This window comes from Lacerta agilis, chromosome 12, assembly GCF_009819535.1.
Source record: "Lacerta agilis isolate rLacAgi1 chromosome 12, rLacAgi1.pri, whole genome shotgun sequence".
NCBI classification, from domain to species: Eukaryota; Metazoa; Chordata; class Lepidosauria; order Squamata; family Lacertidae; genus Lacerta; species Lacerta agilis.
This window is the reverse complement of record NC_046323.1, coordinates 14022315-14046935: the sequence shown is the minus strand read 5'-3', so window position 1 is coordinate 14046935 and position 24621 is coordinate 14022315. Positions and strand designations below refer to the sequence as shown.

The 24621-nt window shown below is 43.4% G+C and overlaps 1 protein-coding gene across 3 annotated transcripts in view; it reads right to left on the bottom strand.

The window, feature by feature from the left end:
• OSBPL10 (oxysterol binding protein like 10) overlaps window positions 1-24621 on the bottom strand; it is a 76621-nt gene that overhangs the window by 35113 nt on the left and 16887 nt on the right. For 2 of the 3 annotated variants that reach the window (XM_033165379.1, XM_033165377.1), the window contains exons 2-6: window positions 19081-19256; window positions 16622-16701; window positions 9234-9428; window positions 4915-5125; window positions 2215-2366 (exon numbers count right to left, since the gene is read on the bottom strand). In XM_033165379.1, coding sequence (XP_033021270.1) covers window positions 2215-2366; window positions 4915-5125; window positions 9234-9428; window positions 16622-16701; window positions 19081-19256 — 814 coding nt within the window. The remainder of the gene's footprint in view (window positions 1-2214; window positions 2367-4914; window positions 5126-9233; window positions 9429-16621; window positions 16702-19080; window positions 19257-24621) is intronic. The other variant, XM_033165378.1, reaches the window with a different exon arrangement.

Sequence of the window (24621 nt, the reverse complement as noted above, 5' to 3'; positions counted from 1 at the left end):
AACTTGAAAAATTAGAATATCGTGGAATGGTTCATTTCTTTCAGTAATTCAACTTAAAAGGTGAAACTAATATATGAGATAGACTCATGACATGCAAAGCGAGATATGTCAAGCCTTTATTTTTTTATAATTGTGATGATTATGGCGCACAGCTGAAGAGAACCCCAAATTAACAAGTTCAACTTTGGGGTTTTCATCAGCTGTACGCCATAATCATCACAATTATAACGAACAAAGGCTTGACATATCTCACTTTGCATGTCATGAGTCTATCTCATATATTAAACTCCAGTAGCTAATGAAAACAATTGCTTACATAAATGGACTTTTCCACGGTATTCTAATTTTTCGAGTTTCACTTGTACGACTTGAGTGATGCCAGGTATTGTTAGAATCTGCCCGTAATATGTTCTAATTCTTGAAGACTTTTCTATACAGTAAAAGGTTTCAAAGCATCTGACCACTAGGTGGTGATCTATGGCAACACTACACTGCTTGTCAAGTATTCTCTTAGTGTGCAGCCTAAGAGGAAAGAAAATAAACTGGGATGTAAGTGGCACACATCCAAAGGGAATCTCAATAAAGTGGACCATGTGAGTTAAGGGGAGATGGGGAGCAGGGCTGGCTGCACGAGCTTTGATTGGCTCCCAAGGAGGCAGTAAACATATTCATCTTGTCTGAATGACTAGACCAGTGTTTTTCAACCTTTTTTGGGCAACGGCACACTTGTTTCATGAAAAAAATCACGAGGCACACCACCATTAGAAAATGTTAAAAATTTTAACTCTGTGCCTATATTGACTATATATAAAGTAATTCTCTTGAATTTTTCAATTTTTCCCACGGCACACCAGGCAACATCTCGCGGCACACTAGTGTGCCGCGGAACAGTGGTTGAAAAACACTGGACTAGACATTATGAAGCAAAGGGCATAGAAAGCAATACTGCTGACTTGGATGAAGATGAAGAAGAAGAGAAGAGTTTAGATTTGATATCCCGCTTTTCACTACGCGAAGGAGTCTCAAAGCGGCTAACATTCTCCTTTCCCTTCCTCCCGCACAACAAACACTCAAACACAACAAACTGAGGTGAGTGGGGCTGAGAGACTTCAGAGAAGTGTGACTAGCCCAAGGTCACCCAGCAGCTGCATGTGGAGGAGCGGAGACGCGAACCCGGTTCACCAAATTATGAGTCCACCGCTCTTAACCACTACACCACACTGACTTGTGAAAATGAAAATCATTAACAGGCTTATGATGAGGGAAGCTACGGTGTTTATTAAAGCAATTCCTTTGTCGGCGAGGTTACCTGTGGATTATGCGCTCCCTGGGTTGAAAACGCCATTCATCACTTTCGGAAGGTTTTCATTTTTTATTTTGGCAGAGTGACGACCGAGCAAAAGCTCCCAACTTCAGGTGTCGCATCCACAAGCAACACAAGACAGAATTTATGCAACCAATTCCCACTACAGCAGCTACCCAGTAGCCACTTCAAATATGCCACAACATTTCATTCTCAGTTCATAATTCAAGGGGGCCTTTGGAAACAATTCAGCACAAGAGAGAGAGAGAACGCATTCTGCTTATGCTAGGTATTTTCTGCGGGCATTTGCTTCACTGCACAGTGAACTGAAAAATAAAGGGGAGGACTCTCACAACACATATACTTAACACATATACACACACACTTAACCTGTTAATCGAAGGGCTCCACAATCTAATAAGACTGAAAGAACAGCACCCACAGCACTTGAGCAGAGGCACTTAACTCACTTACCCACAGTCTTTATATTCTGCAGCCTTTTTCTTCACCAAACATCTAAAAGGGCTATTTAAACCTCTCTGGTTACAAGAACCAATTAACTCCCAACCTATGTACTAATAATGTTTGCTTGCCCATGTGCTGATCCGTATGCAGCCAACATGTCTGCATCCATGCACGAGAGGGTGGTATCAGTATAAAACAGCTTCCTACATTTCTGCTATAATGGGGAGGTCTAAATGCACAGTATTAAAAAATAATCTTAAGAAGTTTAAGTTCTAGTCCTGCACAGCAACTTGCATTCAAATGAGTTCATATAAACCAGAACTCCTAGACTAGGGAGGAACCTTTCAAAGGTGATCTGTTCAACTACGTAACACATAACACATATACATGATACGCCTAGAACACAGAAATACTTGGGCCAAGTGTTTTAATTGCACCACACTCACCAACAAAGACGATATGGTTTGTGCCTCCTGCGGCTTAGATGGGACTCCTGGCCACGTAAGATTGGTACTAGCAACTGTCAAAGAACTAAGGGCACCATTTTTCAGCTGCTCTGTGGAATGTGACTTTGGCCCATGCCATCCCAGAAAGCTTTCTGAAACAGAAACAGAGCCAAAGTTACCAGCAATGTCATTCCCTCAATGCATACTCATTTTTTAGGGAATGGGATCTCTCCCAACACCTGAGGGAGGTCTCAATAAAGAACATCTCTCTCGGCCACTTGTACCCCCGCCTCCCATTAAGTCACTTGCATTTCAACCTTGTTTGCGTCCCTTCTTGCTACTCATAAGAGCCTCATAAAACAGCACCAGTCTTTTTTTTAGTAGTAGTAGTAGTAGCAGTAGCAGCAAGTGCGGTTCCATTGTTGAGCGAGCACCAGCATAACAAGAACACAGCTCTCAAAACAGAATGGGAGTTAGACTTGATTCGCTCAGTTCTGAAATGCGTACGGGCAATTTCACTTCTACCTTTTATACAGTACTCAGGTGTCAAATATTAACAGCTGAGTGAGAATCACTGACATTTCCCCCAGTGACTGCATATATTATATATATGTGCCCAAAGACACCATTGCACATAGACACCCAAGGGCAGGTAGCAGCACATCATCCCTTTTATTCAAGTGTTATTTAGCTCTCTAGCTGTGAATGCTGCTGAACATCAGGTTTACTCCAAAGATTATCTTAATGCCCATATTCAAGTTATTTAAGGCTAGAAGAAAGCTCTAGCATAAACATGTACTTGAGCAACTGGCCCCAGACATTGGGGGGCAGCAGCAGCAGAAGCAGTCCAAAACCTGCTTCAAGTAAAGGTGCATAGGCATTGATAGGCTAGTTGACGTTAGCTTCAAAGATGAAGACTTGAAGCCGTTTCCACTCCATGATCAAAGGGAGGACAGGCCTGTGTGACAACACAGAATTCTACTAACCCTGTTTTGCTCACACCCAGTGTTTGTGATGGAACAAAGACAGAATTCCAGAATTTGCACACTCTGTGACCCAGTGATATCTTCAGCTAAGGTGTTCGTGGTATACTTTTTGGGCAAACACCCTCTCCACAGGCAAATTTCATTGAAAACACGGCAACCCCGCCAATAAATTGAAGGCACCGTGGACCAGACTGTCCCATACAATCACGGACGGCGGCAATTCCTCACAAGAACAGCATGTAGTAGGAGATGCTCGTCGTTTTAAAAAGGTTCCGATTCTTGTTAGCTGCGAACACATACTTCGACTCAAATCAGAACCAGGGCAGCATCATTGCTTAAAGTTGGTAATAACTCAGTAGCCATCGTCTCCTGGTCACCATTGCTTTACTGCAAATGGCCCACAAAGTCAATGGGCTTGGCTCAAAGGCAAAAAAATCCCAGATTATCATACAGATGACAAATCACGCTCCCTCTAAGGTGCAAAGAAGCCTCTGGGTCAGCATGTTCGAGGCATGTGCCGCTTTGAAAATGACCAATGGCTGGCAAGCAAAAGCCTATTACTGGGCCATATCAAGTCTAAACTGGCATACTTTTGCTTCAATAACTGTCGATCTTAAGATGATGTTCATAATTAACTTAACCTAGGGGGAATTCACCCAAGTAGATTTGACACTTGATAATTTATGGCTATTTATAGATCCAAAAGGTTAGGTACTGAACAACATTCAATGATAATGACGAGAGTGTCAGAATGCAAAGTGTTAGTTGTCTTATATATTGGCACTTCCAATGCTACGTTTGTGGAATTTAATGGATTTTGAGGATGTTCTGAAACTGTAGCTCAGATAAAAGACTGTCTAGAAATTAACTGGTAAAATTTTCAGAACTTAAAATGCCTCTTTATGACCTGCATGGGCTTAATATGCTGAAAGGTCATTCCCATTTTAAAAAAAAACCAGAAACAAAATGTGACTACAGTTTGCATTATTATATTGTCACAGTGCATAAATAAAACAAGCTAAGCTAAATTTGCATCAGCCAAAGGATTGCAACAATTTGGCAGTGTGGCAACCCAGTCTTCAGTATCTGTACTTGGAATGCAAGATTAAGGCTATGCTTTCACAATGAACTGGCAAAGAAACTAGCATGACTTTCCTGGCTGTGTTGCAAGTCTTATACACAAACATTCCAGTTTGAAACCCAACATCAAAGCTTAACTGGCTCATTTCAAGAACACACAAGCATGCAGGTTTCTGGAAATGAGATCCCAGCTGCTTTGCAGCTCCCCAGTCTTTTAGATGCTGTGCCATAATTTGGCTTAGCATCACATCCAAACCTGGGTTCGTGATTTAGCTCTCTCCAGACTAACCATCAGCTGTAACCAAGGTTTGTCCCATGGTTTGCCACTCATGCATTGTCCGGGAGAGCTAAACCATTAAGCCCAGATTTGGTCAACATGGTAAAAACCAAACCATGGGTTAGCTCAGCACAGTTGGGGGAAAGCGAGTTCACATTTCTGCAAAGCCGTGGTTTGACTTAGGCGTGATGTAAGAACCCAGAACTGTGAAGAAACTTCACAGGTGCTCCCTTTTTTTACACTTGGGTTAAATGACTCGTGTGTTCTGGTAAGAGGAGAGTCTTCTTTTTAAGAAAGGGGGCGTTACGATACTATTGGTTAACTCCCAGGGAGGTCGAGAAGGTTAGCATCGCTCACCTGAAGACAATGTCCTGTTACTGTGTTGGCTCGCTTGGTGTATGCTCTGTTGTAGCATATGTAGGCATTCTCCAAGGCAGCTGAGGGTGGCAGCAGAGGTAGCTTTTAAAAGCAGCAGGTCTTGATCCAAGGCAGAAAGAGGACCAGAACCTGGGAGGGATTCAATGGCTTGCACAAGGCTTTTCTGCTGTCCCTCCACCTGGCTCATGATCTGCAAGTATATGTACATATTTTTTTAAAAATGCATACGCGCAGCCAATTTGTCAACAGGTTACTATTAACACCGCTTGCTGACTTCTCTGTTGTACAGTACAGCTGGGGGGGAAAAGACCCTGCTCCAATCCATAATTTAATACCAACTTTCATTCTACCAAATGAACACCAAAGGGACGTGGCATTACAATATATTTAGCACCTTTTCTTTCCCCCCTCAAAAACTAGCATTCTAACCTGAAACGTAGAATTTTGTCCTGAATGTGCATACCAAATGTCATTCTGGTATCTCATAAGGGTGTATCATTCTACACACAATCTTCACTCACCAATTAAAACTTTATTTCCAGTAAGTCTGTCAGTAGCTGAAAGCTAGTCTGTTAATACAGAAATTACCATTATTAATTATTATTATTATTATTATTATTATTATTATTATTATTATTATTATTATTATTATTATTATTTGTATACCACCTTATACCCGTAAATCTCAGGGCGGTTCACATATTAATGGCAACTGCCATTAATATGATAGCAAGTCTAAATAACAGAAAACCCCAATGAACTGTACACTGTCTATACATCTTCAGATGTAACACAGCGCCCCAAAGCCTATCCCACGGAGCCAGTGCAGTAGGAAATCACAGGCCCGAACCAAGATTGGAATGGGTTTAAAAAATAATCAGTACCATTCAAGAAAGTTTGCAGTTGCCCTACCATGACCCTCTCCACAACCTTCCCTAAAAATGGGGTATTTGTGACTGGTTGGTATCTAGTTCAAAAACAACAGATCTAGAGATGGTTCATTTAGCGTTGCCTCTTTCAGTACAGCAGGGAACAGTTCTTCATGTAATCAAGTGCCAATCGTGCCCTTTGCTTCTCTGAAAGCTTTCCAGTTCAAATTGCGGTTTTCTCCACACTCAAAAGGAACTTAGGGTTGTGGCCTAGGGAGTTCAAGGTGAGTTACTTCTTACTAGAATATTTTCCATGATTGCAGGTTTATTATTATTTCGGCTGGGATAATGGTAGAACCAGGAGCCAGGATCTATGGAAATGCGACCCACGGTGTATGATCTTTAGTACGTTTTGTACCAACCATGAATCTACAATGTGCTACATTATTGTTCCAGGTTTGTCTCAAAAGCTCTATTTATGCTCTTCTAAAGATATTTTAAGTTGCTGGTCAATAACCTCACAAGTGTTCTGTCTCTTATAGCAATCCTCCGACTTTGTTTACTACAATTCCATTAGCAAAAAGCTTTCGGTGCTCCCCCACCCACCCACCCACCTTCAGAAAATAGATCGCATTTAGCACGAGTATGGCAAAATGCTTGACAAGATTAGAATTGGACTGACACAACCAGCTTCCAAAGTTCCCCCAATACAAGTTTGGGAAGTCAGTGAAGCGTCTTTGGTTAAAATATACACATTTTTCTGCCACAGGCAAGCATATGGCTGAGCTACATGTTCCTCCAGTTCAGCCCTTTGCCCAATATTGAAGCTTACTCTCTTAGGATTACGGTACGAGCATCTAGCAAAGAAGGGCAAAGATTCATCTTCTTAAAGGCAAAGTTTAAAGACTGTGTAGCGCTCTCTCACACACACAAAACACACAACCTTGGGAAGTATCCAATCCTATATAGCTCAACCCTACGTGCCACCAGAAAGGATTCATTCAGAGCTTTCTCTGATCATGCCTACCCTCATGTATTTAATGATTTTGGTGTTAAATCCGTAATCTTTTTGCAATCAACAACCAATAAATGCTGGGTGCAAAATTGAAAATCTGAAGGTATAAGGTAAGGTGAAGGTAAATGACACCTGGGTCCAGTCAAAGGCAACTATGGGGTTGCAGCGCTCATCTCGCTTTCAGGCTGAGGGAGCCGGCGTTTGTCCACAGACAGCTTTCCGGCTCATGTGGCCAGCAGGACTAAACCGCTTCTGGCGCAACGGAACACCGTGATGGAAACCAGAGCGCACGGAAATGCTGTTTACCTTCCCGCCACAGCAGTACCTATTTATCTGCTTGCACAGGCATGCTTTCGAACTGCTAGGTTGGCAGGAGCTGGGACAGAGCAATGGGAGCTCACCTCATCACGGGGATTGAAACCACTGACCTTCCGATCAGCAAACCCAGGAGGCTCAGTGGTTTAGACCACAGCACCACCCACTCCACATACATAAAAATGATTATCACTTATACCAGCAGGTGCTAAATTCTCTTACTGGCATCCTTATGAAATAGTAATAGCCAAGGGGAATTCCTCTGGGCGGTGTTGGTTTCCACAACACACCATCCCCAACAGTCAGGAATTATGGGAACTGTAGTCCATAACATCTGAATGATACCACATTGGCTATGCAGCATTAAAAAAAGGCAGTAACATTTTCATTGTTTCATCAAGACCCCTTAAAAAGCTATGCCATAAGCTTAGTGAAATTTTATCCCTGCGTAAAAACCAATTATGGAGCATATGTCCACTGCATGTAATAAAATTCAAATAACCACCATGCACAATAGGAAATTATTAGCAAGTATTACTAGTTATTTTACCCTGCTAGATTTATCTCTCGGAGGAAGCAGATCTGGCATACAATTCCTCTCTCCACACATCCCCATAGTACCACTGTTACTTACTACTCATATTATCCATCAGTGCTGAATGGAACAAAATCCATCACAGCGGTCACAGAAAACAGGGTGCACACAGAGTGGTTCTGTCTTAGTAGCCCAACTGTGCCAAGTAAAAGCATTAGAGCTTTCAGAGATCTCTATTCATCTGAAGCCACAGCACTAGCATCTCTCTCATGTAGAAGACAGCTTTTATTAAAGCTCCCGCTTTCCTTATGTACTCCGTCTTGATCAAAGCTGTTAAAACCCCTAGTGCGGAGCCATCAGCAGATAGTGGCAGCTTTCAGCCACGAAAAGAGCAGAAGTTTGATTGCAGGCAGGTTCATTTAGGGGAAAGCTCTTTTCGCCCACAAAGCTTGACCTCCTAGAGTATCTTAATTGTAAATGCACAGGTTCATAAATAATCCCTGAGAAGCCTCCTCCCTAATACAGTCCTTTCATCTTCCCACTGCTGCTAGCAAGGAGACACCACCTGCACCCCTAGGATCACTGCCTGCCTGTGCAACTGAATTCCTGGCAAGCATTTTTATCCGGAAAGATTGCACACAAGAGACAAGCCCTGGTAGAGTTGTACCCTTAGGATTGCATGGATATCTCACCTTCTACTTGCAGCAAAGAAGCAGCTCGAAAAGATGGATTGTGGCCGACTTGTGGACCAAGACTATTAAGGGGTAGAGTCATTTTTCTTAGAACTTCATGCAGCAGAACACGGCTTGTCAAGATAACTCAATGCAGTTCCTTCCAGATGCTGATGGACTTCCAACTTCCACCATCCCCAACCATTAGCCATATTGGTTGAGGCTGATATGAGTTGCAATCCGAAACATTTGGATGGTACCACTTCAGCTTCCCATGGCTGAAGTGAACTCTTTACACTGCAAAGACAGGGCGAGTCCATGCAATGCTAACTGCACCCAAACGAGAACGTCCTGTTTCATCCTCTTTTCTTGATGCTTTTACAAAGAAAAGAATTTTTGCACCAACTAGGAGAGAGGAGTCTCTATCTGTACAGGTCAATTTCCATCCCTCTGGTGGAACTGGGTGGAATATTTTAAGCTTCCCCTGAAACTCTGAATTCACAACAGCAGCTCTCCAAATCTGAACTAAGTACAGAAAACTTTCTCTGCAAAATAGGTAGCATGCTAATCACAGAATGAAGAGGACTTGCTTCCGTGAAGACAGGAGAGACAGACAGAATGTACAGGTTTCCTATTAAGATTCATTTCAGTCAATTCCCCAAGCAGAACTAAAGTACATTATTTTGAGACAGCTAATCATCCATTTACTTTAGTCACACAAACAAACAAACACACACACACACACACACAAAATGTTGCACCAATAAAAGGGGAAATTAGTATTTATCTTAAACCACAAGGACTTGTTCAAGTTAAATATCTGCATTTTTAGAATTGGAAAACCCACTTATGTCATGCTTTGCACCAACAAGAAAGCTCCATCTGTCCCTTACCTCTCTGACTTCATTGAGCTGGCCAGGACACTGGTTCTTGGCTCTTCGGGCTGCTGCAGGTGATTTGTGATGTGTGATGGTGACAACTGGTGGCCCACTTTGATTCAGGCTTTTCTGAGAACTCGAAGAAGATGTGGAGTTGGATGTTCCAGGAGGCAACAAAGACAAGCTTTTCATTCGTGAGGTTGGAGTATTCTGGAATAATCAAGAAGTTAAAAGCATAACATGACAGCATAAGGAACTCTCTCAAATAGTGAGGAGATCATAGAATTGTAGAGTCAAAAGGGATCCCAAGGAAATCTCAGCTAAATCATACATCACAGCTGGCCATCCAATCTCTGCTTTAAAACTTCAAGGAAGGAGAGTCCACCACCTCCTAAGGAACAGCTCTTACTGTCAGAAAGTTTAGTTGGAATTTCCTTTCTTGTAACTTGACTTCACTGGTTTGGGTTCTAGCCTCCTGAGCAGCAGAAAACAAGCTTGCTTCATCTTCCATGTGACAGCCGTTTAGATATTTGAAGATGGCTATCATATCTCCTCTCAGCCTCCTTTTTACCAGGCCAGACAAGATGTTTGTAGACAGTGGAAACACTGCTGTTCAACTGAAGTTCAGCAGATTATAATCTGGAGATGGCCTGTGCACAGTAAGTCAAAGCTAGGCTATGGGTGTGTAAATTGGGTTGCAGCTGACACAGCTGGTAAAAGCCAGTCCTCCACAACACCAAGGCGACCTGCATCTTCAATGGTGAAACTGGATCAAGAAGCAGCCCCAGTTTGGAAACCCAATCCTTCAAGGGACAGCAACCCCATTCAGAGAAAGGTGAACACCACTCACCTAAGCAGATGAACTTCCCGCCAAAGAGAACCTCCACCTTGCCTACCTTCAGTTTCAGTTTATTGGCCCTAATCCTGACCATGCCTACACCCAAGAACCAATTCAGCAGTTCCCTTGCCTTGCCTTGATTAGATGAAGAAGAGGAGTGTGAGAAAAGAAGAACTGTGTGTCACCTGCATATTGCTGATCCTCACCCTACACCTGTGAATGATCTCACTCAGAGTTTTCATGTAAATGTTAAACAGCAAGGCAGCTAGAACTATCCCCTCTTACAAGGAGATGTTCACCTTGAGGTCAAACCCTCTCTGCTTGATGCAACCAAGCTTCATAGGTGAAGGTTGAGCACACAAATTATAATGTCAGACCTGCCCAAGTACATTGTTTGCATCTTGAGTCTTCCAACAAGCGAAATTCACCCATGAACACTAGACTAGACAGGGCTCTGGGCGCATCCATAGACCGATTAGTAGCATCTAAGTTGCAGTGGGTGCAAATGATTTTTACCCTCACAGTGTTTTGCAAACTGTCATGGCACAACTCCAAAGGTTAGCTGCTACACTAAAATATACCACGGGCAACTATTTGTCTATTAATACTGAGGCTCTCGTTTGCTTTCTCCTACAGAGTTGGCAGCACACATCTTTTGTTCATGAGGAGCTCTCACAACTGAAGCTGGAGGAGAGATTATTAGTGTTCAAGCAGTACTTAAATCACAGAGCCTGAATGCAATACAGATTGCCTTTGTAAGCAACCCTGTAGCGGTGACAGCAAACAAGGCTTCCCTCCCCCCCCCCCACTTCAGCTGTCAAAAGGACCTTCTAAACACTGAGGAGAGTGGCAAATGACCTGGAATATTCAGGGCAGATACATCTACCCCAAGGCCATAAACTCTGCTTCAGGAGCACAAACAAATTTATCTCCTATTTTGTGCAAGAAATTTCACTTATTTAACCAGGCTCTGGACAGTGAAGTATGGAGGAAACATTTGATATGCTCTTTGTTTGCTAGGGAAGTAGGGATTGTGCACAAGAAGGAGAAAGCCAAACAGACAGGGTGGGGAAAACAGAAGAGACAAATGCAGTAAAGAGGTCCCGTCCCCCGGAGCAAGTTGAAGCCAAGGGTGCCAAGCCATTCCTCACACTTTATTTGGCTGTGGTTGGTGGCTCCCAAAAAGGACTGCCCAAGCCTCACCAGAACCACACTTTCACCCCTACAGCTTTTAAATATATTATATACTATTGTGCGTGTTGGTATATAGGGTTTGTACGCTGCAGCAGATGTTAATTTTAGTTAAACGAATCCTTGCTTGGAGCACGCCTTTAGCTGAAAGGTATTCCAGACTGAGACTTGGTATAAAATACAAAAAGCTTACGTTTGCTAAAAGAAGTACATTCTCGGAATCATAGAACTATAGAGTTGGAAGGGACCGTGAGAGCTATCCAGTCCAGGGTTTCTCGAACTTGGGTCCCCAGCTGCTTTTGGACTACAACTCCCATCATCCCTAGTTAGCAGGATCAGTGGTCAGGGCTGATGGGAATTGTAAGTGAAAAACTGCTGGAGACTCAAGTTTGGGGAACCCTGATCCTAGTCCAACCACCTGCAAATGCAGGAATCTTGTTGACAGTAAACTAGGACTTTAGAACTCTTTCCCCCCCATCTAGCTGGAGAAACAAAGAAGCCACGAGAGCACTTTTGTTCTCGGAAGATAGAATCATCAGCTCCTCTTGCCTCGAGGTTCAGAGACCGTGTGTGAGGAGCTGGAAGTTGTAAACATAATGCAACCTAAGACTTACCACTCTAAACGGCCTCGGTCCTGTATACCTGAAGGAGCGTCTCCACCCCCATCATTCAGCCCGGACACTGAGATCCAGCGCTGAGGGCCTTCTGTCGGTTCCCTCACTGCGAGAAGCAAAATTACAGGGAACCAGGCAGAGGGCCTTCTCGGTAGTGGCGCCCACCCTGTGGAACGCCCTCCCATCAGAAGTCAAGGGAATAGACAACTACCTGACATTTAGAAAATACCTGAAGGCAGCCCTGTTTAGGGAAGTTTTTAAACTGTGATATTTTAAATGTATTTTAATGTTTGGTGGAAGCCACCCAGAGTGGCTGGGGAGACCCAGCCAGATGGGCGGGGTACAAATAAATTATTGTTGTTGTTGTTGTTGTTGTTGTTGTTGTTGTTGTTGTTGTTGTTGTAAACATCAAACAGATAGAAGTCAGCATAGAGATAAATAAGGGCAGGGAGCTTATTTTATCAGTCTTAACCAGGCACCCCCAACCTGCGGCCTTCCAGATGTTTTGGCCTACAACTCCCATCATCCCTAGCTAACAGGACCAGTGGGTCAGGGATGATGGGAATTGTAGTCCAAAACATCTGGAGGGCCGAAGGTTGGAGCTGCCTGGCCTTAACCCTGCAAGCTGTGTTGTACCCCAACTTCCAACAGTACGCCACCCTACAATTGTCAGATGAAGGCAATCTAATAATGAAATAATATGATCACTATATAGCCAAGACTTCAAGGAGCCAATTGTGGGTTGATTTCCTCCAACGAAGGGAAACCCAGAATGGGAATATATTTGTTTCACCATAAGGGCCAGGCGGATTAGGTGAAACCCATCCAGGGATAACTCTGGCTATAAACCAAATCTTTGCAAATCCAACTGGTGGGCTCTCTGGCATATCACTCCTATAGCAGGCTTAGAGAGAAGCAATCCCGAATACAAGGACTCTGTAATGAACACCGAGCCTCTGGGCCATGTGCATGATATATATGAAGCACCTAAAAACACACACTAAGTATTACAAGTCCTGCCCAATTGGACAAAAACAACAAAATAGCAAAAGGGGAAGGGGAAGGGGAAGAACTGTGGGAGAGAGACTAAAGAGAAATAAATTATTTTTCAGGAGCTGGATTTAGATGTTCCTTTACAAAGAATCAAACTCAGCCAGCTGCAAAAAGAATTTCACACAAAAAGGCCCATTTAGAGAAAAGTGTGCAAAGATACAATACGTGGAAGAAATATGCGGTTTAACAAGTAGCAAAGAACTAGAAAAAATGCAGAGACGGAGAATATAGATAATGAATAAAATAGCTTTCAATGAAAATATCTTTCAATGGAAGATCAGCAGGAGCTAGAGAATGAAGAAACAGAGTCTTAAATTGAATGTGAAAGAGGAAAAGGCAACCAGCTCAGAGAAATCATAAGCATGGGGGGGGGGGGGAGAGAGGAACCCTATCATATCTGCAAACGAAGAGGAGGTAAAACGCAGGAAGCAAAATAGACCCAAGAGGCTTACCGTGGAAATATAGAAAACAAACTAAAAAAAGTGTGAGAATAATCCACTGAGACAAGATAACAGACACACAGAAAATAATGAAATTTAAGCAATATTTGACAACTGAAAATGACAATATGTAGCTACTGTCTGAGAAAATAAAAACAAAGATCTCTACCTTGATGAGAAGATACAATTGCATAACAGTTTAAAAAAGAATGGGAAGACAAGAACCCAAAGTCAAAAAAAGGAAGTATATTTCAGTCTGGGGAAAAGACTTCAAAACAATGAGGAGGAGGAGGAGGGAGAGTTTGGATTTGATATCGTGCTTTATCACTACCTGAAGGAGTCTCAAAGCAGCTAACATTCTCCTTTCCCTTCCTCACCCACAACAAACACTCTGTGAGGTGAGTGGGGCTGGGAGACTTCAGAGAAGTGTGACTAGCCCAAGGTCACCCAGCAGCTGCATGTGGAGGAGTGGAGACGCGAACCCGGTTCACCAGATTACGAGTCTACCGCTCTTAACCACTACACCATGCTGGCTCTACACACAGCCATGAGAAAACAGTGGGAAGGAAGGAAGGAAGTAAGAAAGTAAGGAAGGAAGGAAGGAAGGGGTCAAAAAGAAAATAATATTGATTGTCAGCATTTACATGAGAATACGAAGAACTGAGAGGGGGATTACATGAGAATACAAAGAACTGAGAGGGGGATTCATGGCCTTCCAGATGTTGGACTCCAACTTCCATCACCCCTCATCACTGGCCATATTGACTGTAGCTGATTGATGCTGGAGTCATACAAGAAAAAGAAGGCCACACATCTATGAGTTACATTTTAAATCATGAGTTTAAGACATGTAAAATTTCTCCTCCGTTTATATAATAATTTATTATATTAATAATCAAGCCCGGTGTCCGAACATTTTCTGGAAGAGAAAGGAATAAGCTACAAAACCTGAAGCATGATCTATTTTGGTGGAATTCACTTGTTGTTGTTCAGAATACAAAGCATTTCACTTAGAATATATAGAAAGAGAGGGAGGGGAATACTGCCATTTTTTGTTTTCTTTTTTGTACAAGGAGTAAAGCAAGGATTTCTTGGACATTGCCTCAGACATGATAGCAGGATTATTGAAGTTGTAGTAGGTGATTACTCTGACTCATGGTCAAAATGACAGGCTGACTGTAGCAGCTTTTGAATAAATGGTTTGTACTGACATTGCTTCTATTAATAATAGTCTTTATGCATGTTAGATAAGACATTAAACATAACCGCTGACCAGGCACCCCTTTACATAGTAGGTTTTCTATAAAGATGAGGAATGCCGTGGCTATGAGACTGGGCAAAATTGGTACCTAGTCTAAAGACTAGGGCATTTTCTTCACAGCCCAATAATTTTTTTACAGTGGTTATTTTGTGTGGTTTAGAAAAGCCATTTCTTTTTCTACCACCTGCAATTAGAAGTCATTGGAAACCAGCTATTGGCAGTTGGTTACGGTCATAAAGAGCTCACTCAAACTTCACACCGAACCATCTGTGGCCCTTGCTTTTATTTCAGAACCTATGGCCTGAGATTCCAAACATACAGGTGAAATCACGGTGTCCCTAGATGAACCAAGTCCTTCTCTCAGGATTCAACACATTTTTTGGCTTGGCCCCTCAGCTACCAGAGCGCTATCCTAAACCCCTCACTGCCTTGCCCAACCAATGGCAAAGTGCTACCAGAGGTATTTGAGCTCTCAGTGTCTCAAGGTAGTTTACAGAATTCCTATAATTTTACATGTAGTGAAAAGGAAACAAGTTCTTTTTAATCCTCACAGAAAATCAACAGTAAAATCCCTCCTCATTCATCTCTCTCTTGGGTTAACCCTCTTGCATTTCAAATATTGCTTTCCATTAATTCCCTGTTGTGTGTTTTTCCATGCCACTTTCCTAGAGGAGCTCACCTCTTCCTTCCTTGCAAACAGTCATATTGTGATGACCGGCATTCCTTATGGAAGAAGAGTTTGGATTTGATATCCCGCTTTATCACTAACCTAAGGAGTCTCAAAGCGGCTAACATTCTCCTTTCCCTTCCTCCCCCACAACAAACACTCTGTGAGGTGAGTGGGGCTGAGAGACTTCAGAGAAGTGTAACTAGACCAAGGTCACCCAGCAGCTGCATGTGGAGGAGTGGAGACACGAACCCGGTTCCCCAGATTACGAGTCTACCTCTCCTAACTACTACACCACACTGGAACTCTTCTCACACCTTTCTGAAATCCCAGCCACACACTCTCCAGTCACAGCAGCGACAACTATGCAAAGTCAGAAAAGTTGCCAGCCACTGCCGACTCACCTGTAGCCTTCCTCGCATAGCTTGACCCCCCCCCCCCCCCGCTTCAGCTGGGAAGCCAGGTAAACCATTCTCCTATACTCTCCCTCACCAATCTTCACCTGAGCCTCTCCCTACGTCATAAGCTCTTCCCCCCATTCCATTCTGACTTAAAGAGATATCAGACATGTTCTGTTGGACCAGCATCTCCCCAAATGTCTGATGCAGCCCATAATAATGAACAAAGGAGAAACTTAACCTAATCAAAATGCAGCTACAAGCAGCAAAAACAGAACAAAACATGGTGGAGGGTTTTTTTTCATCCTCTTGCAAATTTCAGATGCAACATAACTTTCTTGTCCATCCATTTAGCGGACTTTTTTAAGAGAAAAAATTTCATGATTCCAATCAATACATACCTCCCAGGCAGTATTCCTCAAAATAACACACACATTCCCTTCAAAATAACACACATGAGAGCCAGTGTGGTGTAGTGGTTAAGAATAGTAGACTCATAATCTGGGGAACTGGGTTCGTGTCTCCGCTCCTCCACATGCAGCTGCTGGGTGACCTTGGGCTAGTCACACTTATTTGAAGTCTCTCAGCCCCACTCACCTCACAGAGTGTTTGTTGTGGGGGAGGAAGGGAAAGGAGAATGTTAGCCGCTTTGAGACTCCTTCGGGTAGTGAAAAGCGGGATATCAAATCCAAACATACACATCCAATTGCTTTCCAGCTATCACTTGGGTTTATGTTTTAACAGTAAGCAGTCCTAAACCATTTTGCCGTTGTCTAAAAATCTGGCAAGCAGGTTGTATAGAGACAATAAAAGTGGGAGAATAACAGAAGGGCTCCACCAACTGTTTTTGTTTTTTTTACTAGTTTAATATTTCCAGGCACGACCTTCACTTACTCCAAATGGCATGCAAGAATGCAATTTCCTGCCCTATAATTATTTACCTTCAAATTATTTTCCGTGTGATACTTGGCACAGGATCGGAGCTGAGTCACCCAGTACTGCCTCTCCTTTGCGTCCCCGGCTGGAAAAAGAAAACACATACAGAAAATAAATAAATGTGTAGTTTATTCTCATTTAAAAACCAACCAATTTTCCTGCTATGCACAGTCTCTTTTATCTCAAACTCTCCCTACAGAAACAACCTGGTTATTGAGATTGATAATAATTGACTTTTTAACTTGATGCATTTTAGCATACACCTGACACAATATTTTAAGGTTTGTTTGTTACTTTCCCATGAACCGCAACTTAAACCAGGGGTCTGCAAACTTACCCGGCCTTGGGCCGGTTCCTCCAGTGCTGATCGCACGGTGGGCCGGAAGGCGGAGGAGCACACGCCCATATGCGTGCACACACACTATTTCCGGCACACTTCCAGGTCGGCGGAACACCGGAAATAGCTTGTGCACATGCGCATGGGCCTCCTCCAACGCGGAAGTGTGCCAGAAATGATGCTTGTGCATGCACACAAGCTATTTCCGGGGTCGCACTGACCTGGAAATGGGCAGCTGTGCTGCACCGTGCCGGTAAGAGCGGGTGGTGGCAGCGGGGGTCGCCGCAGGCCAGATAATTGGCTCGCTCGGGTCATATCCGGCCCGCGGGCCTTAGTCTGGGGACCCCTGACTTAAACTATTACTTATCAACCAATATACCCTGGGAAGAGTGGGGGGGTTGCCCCATAGATAAATGAAATGGTGCTCTTCAGGGAAACCTAGGTCACACGATTCTGATAATCGCCTGAACTGTTCCCTTCGTTAAAATCAACAGACTTTTGGGGGATGAACCTTTTTTCTCTGTCCTGAAAGACTTTATTCTAATAAAGGTAAAGTAAAGGACCCCTGACAGTTAAGTCCAGTTGCAAACAACTCTGGGGTTGCAGCGCTCATCTCGCTTTACTGGCTGAGGGAGCTGGCATTTGTCCGCAGTTTTTCCGGGTCATGTGGCCAGCATGACTAAGCCGCTTCTGGCGAAACCAGAGCAGTGCATGGAAACGCCATTTACCTTCCTGCTGGAGTGGTACCTATTTATCTACTTGCACTTTGACTTGCTTTCAAACTGCTAGATTGGCAGGAGCTGGAACCGAGCAACAGGAGCTCACCCCGCCGATCGGCAAGCTCTAGGCTCAGTGGTTTAGACCACAGCGCCACCCGCGCTATTCTAATATGGACCTGCAATTCTTTGCAGGCTTTGCCAAGGAGTAAGCTCAACCGAATACAATGGGATTACATTCTGAGTAAAGGTGCTTAGAACTGCACTTTAAATAAGGCAATCTAAGATTAATCTACTGAATGCCAACATTCCAGTTCAGAATCAAGGCAACGTAGGTCAGCACAATCTTTAAATAGAACAGGTATTATGCAGTGGCTATTAAATTTTTAGTTGGATAAGGAAATTTGCACTTTGCACTTTTGAGATTTTGGGACGTTCTGTTTCAAGTGGAGACTAAAACCTACATCTTTCAGTTTTGCCTTGGTTCTGCAGAGCACTGTTCAAAGCAGCCACACATACAAGCAGCACATATCACCCTGTACTGACCTTAGGACCTCTTTTTACAGATGGAGAAATATGGGCAAGTTCCCATTAAGATAATCTTAAAGGAATTCAGATCTTGTTTTATTTCAGCACTGAAACATTTCATTACTGAATATCAATTAGAAATTCTCTCCTAAGAAGAGGGGTATGGATAACAGTGGAAAGAGCTTAGGTCTTTCTTGTGGGTTTCCCAGGGACATCTTGTTGACCCTTGCTGTGGAAAACAGGATGTTGGATTAGATGGGCCTTTGGTCTAATCCATCACAGCTCATTTTATGCTCACCCTCCTATGCTGGGGGCGGGGAGAGGAAGAAGAGGGCGGATTCTTCCATCCCAGCTATATTCAGGACTTCCTCAGTTTGGCCTTGGGGAACAAGGCAACCATCAGTAGACTATTTATTTCAGAGAGTAAGCTTCACTTTTTATAAACTGGCTCTTAGGTGAACCGCGTTGCCTGGCTGAGTATACTGCCTTAAGGTAGTCATTTCAACGTTTCAAACACAAAAGCATTACCTTCTCCAAACCAATTAAAAGCTTGTCACTATTAAACAAAGAGTAGCGGGGGAAATGCAACAGCTGAAGGAAAGGCAAGTTTAAATAGTACAATAAGCCCACAACTGACACACATTTAACTTGTGTGCATCCAGCTTTATGCAATTGGCAAAAAGGAGTTTTTCTTTCATTAAAAAGGGGATGGATGTCCAGGAAAAAAAGACATTGGCGATCCCACCCAACATTGAACCCAATGTGCTTTGACTACATGCAATTTTGGCTTTAGGCGAAATCTCCGGAATGTAAACCCAGTGTGAGTTGCGGACTTACTGTACACACACACACCAAAAACAGCAGTGGTGACAAATAACCATACCTCTGAGTTTATACATTTCTCCATTAGCAGAGTATACCACCAACATGTGAGGGGCTTCATCGCTGAGAGAAACTACTGCTCCAGCTAAGGATAACAGCCCTCGTGGCTTCTGGTTTTTACTTTGTTCGTTCACAAAATATTGTAGGATTCCAGTCTCAAAATCCAGCATGAAATACCTGTTAATAGAGAGGGAAATAAACACATGTATGTAATCTCAATTTCCTATGCAGCACCTGAAAAAGTTCTCATTTTTAATATGCAACTATGTAATGCATATCAAGATAGAAGTGGACTACCGTACACATTTGTTCCGCATTTACATTTTTGCTGTAACGCTTAGAAGTGGACTAAGAATTTGGCTTTTCAAAAGAATGCAAGCAATACAGAGGATCACAGAGTTTGAAGAGACCATGAGGAATGCAGGAATCTCCATGACAGATGGCCACCCAAACTCTGCTTAAAAACCTCCAAAGAAGGAGAGTCCACAACCTCCTGAGGGAGTCCGTTCCATTGTCAAACGGTTCTTACTGTCAGAAAGTTTTTCCATGTGTTTAGTCAGAATCTCCTTTCTTGTACCATGAAGCAACTGGTTCGAGTCCGACCCTCCAGAGCAGGAAAAAACAAGATTGTTCCCTCTTCCATGTGACAGCCCATGAGATATTTTAAGGTGGCTATCACATCTCCTCTCAGTCTCTTCTTTTCTAGGTTCAACATATCCAGCTCCTTCAACCGCTCCTCATAAGGCTTGGTTTCCAGACCCCTGGTCATCTTGGCTGCCCTCCTATGCACTCGTTCCAGCTTGTCAACATCCTTCTTAAATTGTGGTACCCAGAATTGGACACGGTATTCCAGCTGAAAAGTATTACGTTATCTCCCTATATTGTCCCCGATAATAACCAAATACTGCTCAAGTTACTTTATGCCTTTCACTTTAGAAATTAACTAGACTGAGGCATATATTGATGGATGGATGAGTTCACAGAGAGAAGGGCAAGGTTTGCTGAGGCCAAGCTAGAAAAGAGCTCTCTTTCTATGCAAGAACCAAGATGGTGAGTTAAGCTTAGAAGACAGTGCAACCGGTGGATAACAGGTCCTATGTATCTCCTCATTTTCCAAACCCTGAGCAAAGACAGCCCCATGGAAAACACACTGTAGTCGTTTATTCTTGAAACTGTGGAGAAGCAGGCAATTCAAACCAAAACTCCCAAAACAGAGACTGTGCAGCACAGATTTCAAGGAAGCTGCTTGTACACAAACATTTGTAGACTAAGGCAAAATGCCAGGAACTCAATGTTAGAAATTCAAAATTAATTGGCAAATAAAACCAAGTCAGCCTTTTTCTTGACATTTTAAAAATACAGACCTGTAATGAAAATCCTGATACCATAAATGGGCTTATTCATTAAGGAAATCTTGCTTCTAAAGGTATTTTAATCTCTCGGCATTCCAGCTAAAGCAGCTATTATTTTATTTATTAAATCTGTTTCCTGCCCTTCTTCCCAAAGGGTGGCAAATATATAAGCAATAAAACAATGAAATTAAACCTCAGGCAGTGGAAACAGGATGTGCCGCCCTGGCTACGGCTCCTTCTTAGTGGTGGCACCAGTCTGCTTCATAGTTTCCCAGAATTAGTTAGCTGGCTACAACTCCACGCGATTGCTTTTCGACTGGGAAGTACTGAGGCCGCTTGAATCTTTGCTCAGGAACCTCAAAGGTTATTCCAATGGAAGTCTCAATTCTTGCACCTTAATTAAGCTAGCCAGCGCAAAACTCACTGAAACAATAAACAGTCAGTAGCGGAGCTTCATGCTCTGGGACCGGGGGGCGGAGAGCAGGCAGGGGCAGGGCGCACCGCCTGCGGGGGTGTGGCACCCAGCGTGGGCGGGGGACAGCTGTGATGGCACCCCACCGGGATCGCACTGCCAGGGGCAGTACGCTCCCCCCGCACTCCTCTTCCTCTGCCAGTATAAACAGTGGCTTCTAAACCATGAAGTGGGGCTACACCAATTTGAGTACCCTGAAGAGATGTGAGAAATCTGAGTAGAAACTGAGGGGAGAAGCAGGCAGTCACAATGATCAGCGGCCCATTAGCTTGATGCCAGCTGTAGGTGGCCAAGCTGAGCCAAACAGCTACCGTAATCCGAATTAGAACGTTCCTCAGCCTCTTTCCCATTCACTTCTGCCACAGTTTCACATTTGGATTCAACTGCTGTTGTCTTCGCGTAGTGTCCTACCCCCTTCGATTAAGCTTCTTAATCCGTAGAACAACAAACCCAAAACGTAGCCCGCATGAATTCTGAACACTATTATCATATAAGGTCCGTGCCCTTTCTCCATTGCAGTTCAAATTACAGGCCCAAATACGTTTTCCATGCTCGTGCATTATCTTGCAAACCAGACTTTGCTGGGGGTGGGGTGGGGAAGGAGGTAAACATGCATACTGCAATCAGTCCCAGAGAGATAGACTTGGTTTACATAAATACGTAAATAAATTAATAAATGGGTCATTTGGTTCTGGCCGCCTTAGTAATGTAAAACTCTCCTAGAGCTTATTTTAATGATAAAATCCTTCAGCAGCTTATTGCTAAGAAATGGGCATGTCGCACTGCAGCAGCGTAGCTCAGCTTTACAAGAATGAGCCAGTATGCGCACTGAGCTCAGGCCTTCCCCACTACCTTTCTCCTTCTCCGTCTCATACACACACACAAAATTCAAAGCTCCCCATTTTTGTTCTAAATATATTGCAGTCCTTACATCAAAACTTGGTATATTCCAACTGAGGTTTAGTTAACAAACCAGGATCTGGAAGCATGCATTTTATCCAAGTTGAAGCTTTCTATCTCCTCCTTTGGGGCAAGTCCAAAGCTTGCTGGAACTTATTGATCGCAATGTTTGGCATTATGAGGATATCAGCTGGACCAAATAGATTGATAACGTCTGTAAGCAGATACAGTCAGCTAACAGGAGATAATAGCACCTTTATCAGAACTAACCAGACTATCTCAAAGTAGTGAGCCAAGCTTTCAGGTTCCCTGAAACTCCTCTTTGAGATAGATGTTAAGTAGCAGGGGGAACGCAGAAGAAACTGCTGTTCTCCCTGTGAAAATATAAGGAACCAACAGCTATTCGGATTTATTTGTATCAGAGCTCATGGGTCCCTTGATAAGTCAGAGAGCAAAATGAAGTCCGTTAGCCCTTAGTTTTCCCAGTAGTGATGTATAGAAGTGAGAGCTAGACCATAAAGAAGGCCTATCAATTCTTAAGGAAATCAGCCCTGAGCGCTCACTGGAAGGGCAGATCCTGAGCTGAGGCTCCAATACTTTGGCCACCTCATGAGAAGAGAAGACTCTCTGGAAAAGACCCTGATGTTGGGAAAGATTGAGGGCACACAAGGAGAAGGGGATGGCAGAGAGATGGTTGGACAGTGTTCTTGAAGCTACCAACATGAGTCTGACCAAACTGCGGGAGGCAGTGGAAGACAGGAGTGCCTGGCGTGCTCTGGTCCATGGGGTCATGAAGAGTCGGACACAACTAAACGACTGAACAACAACAATACAAGCTCTTAGTTTAGCAAACCTGATAAAAACCAAGTTGGGTAGTATTATTGTTGGTGGTGGTCATGTAATCCCCATAAAATAGCCCCACATGGGGATTATGTACCCTCCAGCCACTAGGCCCCATGCACACCTAAGACAGACAGCCAATATACTCTCCAAGATCAACAGAACAGTACCATTAATTTGATAAGCCTGGGCAGTGTGACTCAGTATATGGGAGACAGATTTGGCTCTGGATCTGCCAGGGCCAAGTTCACACTCCTCTGGATCATGTTGGCAATTAGCACCATGAGGATGAGCCTCAATTAGCTTAAGCAAAGCACCATGACCCTCTCCTCTCTGTGGTCAGAAGAAGGACTTCTGATGAAGTGCTTTGTGCACCACATGAACCAGGGATCTTGGCTTAAAACAAATTCTGGGTAGTTTGATAAACCAGCTTCATAGCGCATGGTGTGGATTAGCATGGAAACTCACCAGAGCTTGTTTTAAAGCAAGATGCTCGGTTCATGTACAATGCTAGGCAGAGATTGTTTTAAAGTTTAATTGAATTCAGCAATAAGTTTAGAAGCGAGTACGCAAGCCCAACAACTTTCTTTGGACTCTTTGAGGCTCGTCCATGTAGCACTAAACCACAAGTTTAGCATCACGTAGGAACTGGGCCTGTAAAATAGGTTAGTTCTCCCATATAAAACTCCCCATTTGCACGCGATCAGCATGCACACACTGTTTTTGGCCCCGCAAGGGGGCAGGGCGGGGGCAGGATGGTCTTATGCACATCCCACCGACGTGAATGCAACCCCCACATAAATGGGGAGTCGCCCGTAGTGCAAACAGAACCAGTTTGCAAACACTGCCATGTACATATGATCCAACAGTATAGGAGAAGCAGAAGATTGCACTCTCTACTAACCCCCACGGACTACCAACCTGTGTACAATCCTTTTTACTGAACTTTGGTCTTTAGATATGCATAAACAGACGCATACTCCAGAACAGAAGTCCACAGGACCCGTGCTGCTCAATGACGGCAAACTAGCCCTTTAATCTTTATTAATACAGCAGCTTGCAGAAAACTTTGTGCTGATGACTTCATACAAAGTTTGCCTCATGTCAGAAAACACCTCCTTAACTGATTTACTGCATATTAAATACACATACAGCTTAACACCTATTAATATGATTTTAATATACAAACTGCTAGGAAGGTGCACTTTCAGGGTGAACTACTAAAACTTTTGGCACTTGCATTTCCAGGAGGTCTTTGTGAATATGATATAGATTAACAAGCTATCCTCAGTCAGCAGAGTTCTATACTGAGGCCATGTTGGTTTCCCCCCTCCTCCCCAGACCTTCATGGTTCACCCATCACTTTAGCAACACTCAGCCCTCAGCAAGAATTACTGCCAGACACCAGCAAATCTGCAATGTTACGAAGGAAATGCATTAATATCCATAGACACACGGTCCCCGAGGCTATTTGCAATAAATAAGTATATGAACAGGCTTATGCGCATCCACTGAATTTAAAGAATCTAAAGTCAGAGTGCTGTGTGTCGCAATGAAATACATATAAACATTTTATAAAGCGGCTGAGCAAACAATAAACACACAAACAAAACCACTGAGAAGCCAACATGGTGTAGCGGGAAAGCTCCACCCTCTGGGCCACATTAGGCCCAGCCATTTCCCACAAGCCACACCCACCTGTCCCAAACAGATGACATCATATGACATCAGGGGTGTGTGACAAGTAAAGAAACAGCTGCAAAAAAAAGGCCAGGATCCTTAAGGAAGACTGCCAGTTGTTCACTGAAGTCTTTTAAATTTAGCACTGAATGCAAGTGCCATTGGGATCTGCTTCATTCAGGAATGTCCGCTACAATCTGAACTTGGCAACACCTGATCAGAAGCTCCCAAGTGCAGCCAATTTGGCTCCAAGTGCATGGGAATCATGCGTTCCCAGTGTCCCAATCCTGCGAGGAAT